This window comes from Aegilops tauschii, chromosome 4 (assembly GCF_002575655.3).
Source record: "Aegilops tauschii subsp. strangulata cultivar AL8/78 chromosome 4, Aet v6.0, whole genome shotgun sequence".
NCBI classification, from domain to species: Eukaryota; Viridiplantae; Streptophyta; class Magnoliopsida; order Poales; family Poaceae; genus Aegilops; species Aegilops tauschii.
Window position 1 is genome coordinate 61,999,506 of NC_053038.3, and position 7,029 is coordinate 62,006,534.

Below are 7,029 nucleotides of genomic sequence, written 5' to 3' on the forward strand. Positions count from 1 at the left end.
GAACCAAAGATGGCGAGCGGGGACGATGGGAATTGCGAGCAGGTCGGAGATGGGGATGACGACTACGAGAGAAGCTGGAACCGTGGCCCGTCGGAGCTGCAGCCACGGACGGCTGAGTTGCGTACTATGGCGTCTTCGGGCACAGATTTTGCTTCAACATGGCCCGGGGGAAGCTGCATCCAACCTACGTCCCAGCATGGCGAGCGGCGGCGAACAACAACGAGTGGGAGGCGCAGTGTTGCTTCGAGGCTGCTGGGGCGTGGAGCTGTGCGCGCCTGCGGTGGCGTATCTGTTCCCCCCCCCCCCATCGCTCATGGCCACAAAGTGCACGAGGAACAGGGGTGGAAGAGACGACTGAATCCTTTTCGTTCAATCCTATGCGTCAGGGGGACAGCTGATCGAACGGATGTGGGTCGACCGGCCGAACCTAGTGCCAGTCTGCCAGCGCCTAACATCGGCCATTTGTTTTAATGAAATTTCATCACGTTATCCTCTTCTATCCAACAACAATGCCAATCCAACTGCCCCAATATCTTTAGCCACCGTCCGTGCCACCGATGCCACCACCTCCGTCGTATCCCACCCCACTTCCCAACTCCTCATGTGGCTTCTCCTAGTCGCATCGCTGCCTTCCAGCCAGGGTCGCCCTTGCGTCATCTTTGTCGTCTCTCTCTCTCTCCACCTCCACCCCAGGCCCTTGCTCGGCAGGTCGTCTACTATCAGTGAATTGAGGTTACCACGGCGTCTCATGTTTGATGAACGAGGACTAGAAGTCTACAACACTGAGTCAATACTCACTTCACGTGTTCTCTCCCTTCAGAAAGTTTTCAATTGTTTCTCTTCTTTCTGTTAGTTTTCATGTGCCAAAACATGTTCTGTATCGTCAGAATGGTGCCGATTTCGGTTCAAAAAAAGTGAATGGTGCCGATTTTGTTGACGCCAACTTGGTTGTTTCAATCAGTTTTTTCAGCAGGCTATTTCAGTGATTACATTATAGTTGCACCTTAAATGATTGTATGGCTAATCATGTAGACTTAAGAGTTGAGAATCCATTTTTCTGTTTGCAATTCTTGGCTTTTGTTTGCTTGGAGTGCATAAGTTTTGCTAGATGGAGATGAACTATTTGTAGAAGTGGTCATACGACAATACATATTGTTTGTCATGGATAGAGGGAGTAGCTGATAATTAGCTCTTATGCTGACATCAGAATAATCTGTAAGCACATGAAACACCTTAACTTATGTTGTTTTTTGTGAAATAACCTTGACTTATGTTAATAGTAAACACCATGATGTTTTCCAAAAAGCTTATGTCCATCTCTATTATCCACCTTCATCATGCACAACACACACACAGGCGATGCAAATCACATCTGTAGCGGTAGCCCGGTGGGGGCGCAGCGGAGCGCGCCTTACCGTCTAGTAAAGTCTTAATACACCATGTGTATGTGATTACACGATGCAAATAATGATTATAAGATACATGCACTCAACCATAAATGAGTATTGAATAAATACAATGTGGTACCATGGGGGTGGGGGGCAAATGCCCTCTGTCCACCACATAATAGTATTGACGTTATGTTCTGCAAGTAACATTTTTATAATTTATTTAGGTATGCAGACGTATCGGGCCCTTATTTAAGATGGGTCCTAGGCCGCCACATCTCTTCCCCTGGCCTAGGGCTGACCATGCTTCCGTTCATCCTGAATACAAGGAAGACGCGGGCGATCTGGATGTGGAGGGTGATGAGTTCGTAAATGAGGATGATGATGAATTTCTTGCACCCTGTTATCCTATTGTGTGACGATATGTGACAGTTTCATCAGTGTTGATCATGATTTCTCTTGCCAGTTTGAAGCAGTTAGCCTTCCAAAGAAGCTCAAGGAGATGGTGAAGCAGTTAGCCTTCCAAAGAAGCTCGAGAAGATATAAGAAAACAACGTTCTAACGGATCTAGCCTGAGAGTGATGAAGGTTACCTATAAGACCATCATATTGACAAACACAAGGGCAACTACGACAAAGAAGACCTGGATAGCTTGATGAAACCCGGGGGCAACTACATACACACAAGCATCTTCGCAACATCTATCCTCTTGGGTGGCTTCCTTGCTATCTCTACTACTTCAAAAATAAGTAGCGTGCCATGAGATATTGATGAAGCATCTCAACCCCCTGGATGGGAGCCCACATTGTTACATTGACTAGCGAGAGAGAGAGAGATCCTCTTGAAAGAATTACATGCATTCGGTTGCAGGACTAACCGCAGGGGAATTACAGGGGGTTGGAGAGTTGAGATAGATGCAAACTCTAACAGGATAAAGGCTACATCTATCTCCTAGAGGTAGTAGCGCGCAAGGCACATGGCCGGCTCACACAATATTACATGTTTAACACCCTCCCTTAATCTAAACTCTGCAAGTTGAGATTACGTTTAAACTCTTTTCAAATGGTCTTGTAGCCAAAGCTTTCGTGAATCCAGCTGCAACTTGATCTCTCGAGTGTACAAAACGAATGTCCAGTTCCTTGTTTGCAACTCTTTCTTTGGCAAAATGATAGTCTATCTCAATATGCTTGGTTCTTGCATGAAACACAGGATTAGCAGCTAAGTATGTAGCACCAAGATTGTCACACCAAAGACAAGGAGGTTGTGTGTGATGAAGACCAATCTCCTTAGGAATGGCCTTTACCCAAATAATTTATGTCGTTAAGTATGTAGCTTGGTTCTTGCATGAAACACAGGATTAGCAGCTAAGTATGTAGCACCAAGATTTTCAAGAGAATCTTTTATCCGTGCACATTGATGTACACTAGGAAATTAAAACAAATCCTTGGAGGGAATAGGAATTTCTAAATGGGAGGATTATGTAACAGTTATGCACTTTCCAAAGTTGGTTAACAATGGGTATAAGAAGCATGTGGTCATGTCTCAATGCTAAACCAGTGTTGCCTTAAGATTGTCATAGATGGTTGATATTGTTTCTCCTACCCTGAGAATTATAGTATGCAACGCAAACCGGAGCTATGGTTGATTGAGTATGAGATGTTACTAAAGGTTTAGATACTATACCTTGTGCACTTTAATACATGGCATGTACTATAATTTCACATGTCGTCTCCTTTAGGAGCAAGTCTTTGCCAAGCTTCCTAAATTTTCTCGTGGGTTAATCCCTTCTGATGGACAACAATTTTGGGGGTTGGGAATAGGTATGGATTTTTTGTGTGTTCATTTTATTTAAAATCATAAAATGTAGGTTACAGTATCCAAAAGTAAATACATGAACATAAGTTCTAGAGAAAAAAATGAAAGTATTGGAGAGACACCATGACTAAGAGAGCACGAATAACTTGTGAAATGTTACACATCCATTACTACTACACATCAGTAAACTGGTAAGACATTTGTGGGGTAGTCCAACCCAGGGTTCAGAAAACTAGACAAAACCTGTTTGACCCTTTTCGAGCAGGTACTACTAATAATCGAACCTGCCACGGAGTAGTCGTGTTACCTAAACAGTAAATAGGTTAAGAAACCCTGATACTACAATGCGCAATTGCTAATTGCAGGTATGATTTATCGAAAATATATGTTGGTTAATGGTTAGTCATGTTTGTTCAAAAGTTACCATGTTGGCTATCTTAATGTAATGTTTTGCTATGTGACCTTTGTCTTTTAAATAAATTTTGTAACAACCTATTACCAAACTACATATATAAATACCAATTTCACATAACTATTTAGGGATAACGTGCATCACAAAACTACAAATGTAAAGACTAATTTCACATAAACAGATTTATGTACTATTGACTACAGGAGTGTGATGTATTTTTACAAAACCAAGTCTTACATAAGCACACTCACAAAATTCTTATATACATAGTTATGGGATATGTTTGATCAATTAACCGGTAAAGTATAGACTAATGTTCTATTCTGTGAAATTTGTTCTTCAACCTGTAATTTTGTGATACTTTGTGCATTAAAAATTGTAGTTTTATGAAATTTACTCTTGTTATTCAGAATATACGTGCATATTTGCTACTTTAGTTGGCCTTAAACACTTCTCCTTCTCAACAGTACCAGTCAGGATCCGGTAGCAAAGGTTTCTGTAAGTCAAACAACAACTGGAAGTGGATTTCCTGCTCCAAAGATTGCAGCTTTCTCATCAAGGGGTCCAAGCTCTGTCTATCCTGCAGTGCTCAAGGTATATACTGCAAAATTACAGTTTTTACATCATAAATTTGTTGATCTTTGTGTCTTTAATATATCACTGTTCTTAACATATGAAATGATACCTTCACACTGCATTGTAAACAGCCTGACATTACTGCACCGGGGGTGAATATTTTAGCAGCAGCGCCACAGGTTGGTATTTACAAGGAACTGGGGCTCTACTTCTTCGATTCAGGGACATCGATGGCTTGCCCACATGTATCCAGCATTATAGCTGTGCTCAAGTCACTCCATCCAGACTGGTCACCTGCTGCTTTCAAATCAGCACTAATGACAACCGGTAGGTATAGGCTAATTATATTATTAGGATAACGTCTTTCCATAGACTTTGAAGTATGTTGAACATTATATGTCCAAAAAGAAAATCATATGTTCGTAATGCATTTTTAACAGAAATAAGTTGTTTTGCAGCATACATTACAGACAACAACGGTCTCCCGTTACTAGCTGATGCAACCCCAAATAAGATTGCAGATCCTTTTGATTATGGAGCTGGATTTATTAATCCGACTCAGGCAAGTGATCCTGGACTTATATACGACATCAATGCTTCAGATTACCAGAAATAGTTCAACTGCATGCTTGGGTCAGATACAAACAGTAGTTGTATAGCAACCCAGAAATCTTTGTTTGACCTGAATCTCCCATCAATCGCCATCCCAAATCTCAAGTCATCGGAAACGGTATCAAGGACTGTCACCAATGTGGGCCAAGCTGATGCAGTGTATAAAGCATTTGTTGAGCCCTCTGCTGGAGTTGATATGCTGGTCAAACCTATGGTGTTGGTGTTTGGCAAGGATACAAGCTCACAGTCTTTCAAGGTGAGCTTCAAGGCAACACAAAAGATCCAAGGCGATTACTCATTTGGTAATTTGGTGTGGCACGATGGAGGCAGCCATTGGGTCCGAATCCCGATAGCGGTTCGTGTTGTTATCGGTGATCTCTATTCAACCGTCTCCTAAACTATCAGTGTGGAGGCAAAGGGTTAAGTTTGTAGTTAATGTATGTAATAAGTGATGTGCTACCTGATGTTTGAATTTGTTGCCTGTTGCGTCCATAATTTTACAAGAACAAAATGCTCACGTATCATGATATCTGAGCTTCATTTGATGAAATAAAAGCAGTTTTAATTGTTACTTTCAAGCATTTTTTGTGGGTTATTTTCAAGCAGTTTGAAAGTCTAGCAACTATAGGTTCTCAATTGCAACATAAATGTTCTTGGAAAAACTTGTTTGTAAGTAGATGAAATACGAGTAGGCGCAATTTGTAGTGGAAACACTTAAACCAAAACTGTAGCATCAGTCTGAGTGCCATCGCTATGATTCATATTCCATATGTTCAAAGAACAATCTATCCATCTGGAGGACAACATGATTCATACTCCCTATGTCCCATATTAGTTGTTGCCCAAACGGATTTATTTTAGCACTGAAATACGCCTAGATACGTTCATTTCGGTGATAACTAATATGAGACAAAGGGAGTACTTAATTCCTATATTTATTACAGGAAGCTGATACGTCTCCAATGTATCTATAATTTTTTATTGTTCCATGCTATTATATTATCTGTTTTGGATGTTTTATGTGCATTTTATGCTATTTTATATGATTTTTGGGACTAACTTATTAACCTAGAGCCTAGTGCCAATTCCTGTTTTTTCCTTATTTTAGAGTTTTGCAGAAAAGGAATACCAAACAGAGTCCAAATGGAATGAAACTTCTGCGATGATTTTTCTTGGACCAGAAGACATCCAGAGGGCTTGGAGTGCACGTCAGGAAAGCCACGAGGCAGCCACAAGGTCGGGAGGCGCGCCCAGGGGGTAGGGCACGCCCCCACCCTTGTGGGTCCCTCGTGAATCCACCAACCTATTTCTTCCACCTATATATTCTCAAATATCCCAAAACCTACCAAGGGAGCCACGAAACCACTTTTCCACCGCGGCAACCTTCTGTACCCGTGAGATCCAATCTAGGGGCCTTTTCCGGCATCCTGCCGGAGGGGGATTCGATCACTGAGAGCTTCTACATCAACACCATTGTCTCTCCGATAAAGCGTGAGTAGTTTACCACAGACCTACGGGTCCATAGCTAGTAGCTAGATGGCTTCTTCTCTCTCTTTGATTCTTAATACAAAGTTCTCCTCGATGTTCTTGGTGATCTATACGATGTAATTCTCTTTTGCGGTGTGTTTGCCGAGATCCGATGAATTGTGGATTTATGATCAGCTTATCTATGAATATTATTTGAATCTCCTCTGAATTCTTATATGCCTGATTTGATATCTCTGCAAGTCTCTTCGAACTATCAATTTGGTTTGGCCAACTAGATTGGTTTTTCTTGCAATTGAAGAAGTGCTTAGCTTTGAGTTCAATCTTGCGGTGTCCTTTCCCAGTGATAGTAGGGGCAGCAAGGCACGTATTGTATTGTTGCCATCAAGGATAGAAAGATGAGGTTTTCATCATATTGCTCGAGTTTATCCCGCTACATCATGTCATCTTTCTTAATGCGTTAATCTGTTCTTATGAACTTAATACTCTAGATGCAGGCAGGAGTCGGTCGATGTGTGGACTAATAGTAGTAGATTGATACGCCTCCATCGTATCTACTTTTCCAAACACTTTTGCCCTTGTTTTGGACTCTAACTTGCATGATTTGAATGGAACTAACCCGTACTGACGCTGTTTTCAGCAGAATTGCCATGGTGTTATTTTTGTGCAGAAATAAAAGTTCTCGGAATGACCTAAAAATCAACGGAGATTTATTTTGGAATTAATAAAAAATACTGGCGA

At 41.4% G+C, this 7,029-nt stretch overlaps 1 protein-coding gene across 1 annotated transcript; it reads left to right on the top strand.

The window, feature by feature from the left end:
• The first annotated feature begins 3,326 nt into the window (after positions 1-3,326).
• Positions 3,327-5,523, top strand: LOC109758551 (subtilisin-like protease SBT3.4). Its single transcript, XM_073496281.1, has 4 exons — positions 3,327-3,394; positions 4,083-4,209; positions 4,323-4,518; positions 4,830-5,523. Exons 1-4 carry the CDS (start codon positions 3,327-3,329, stop codon positions 5,198-5,200), a joined length of 762 nt encoding a protein of 253 aa, XP_073352382.1. The 3' UTR covers positions 5,201-5,523.
• The last annotated feature ends 1,506 nt before the right edge of the window (positions 5,524-7,029 follow it).

What these genes read in the sequence shown, in the direction of transcription:
- LOC109758551 (XM_073496281.1), top strand. Translation starts at nt 3,327, where the DNA reads ATGACTAAGAGAGCACGAATAACTTGTGAAATGTTACACATCCATTAC. An exon ending in TCTATCCTGCAGTGCTCAAG is followed by an intron (nt 4,210 to 4,322) that starts GTATATACTGCA and finishes CATTGTAAACAG; the next exon opens with CCTGACATTACTGCACCGGG. An exon ending in ATCAGCACTAATGACAACCG is followed by an intron (nt 4,519 to 4,829) that starts GTAGGTATAGGC and finishes TGCTTGGGTCAG; the next exon opens with ATACAAACAGTAGTTGTATA.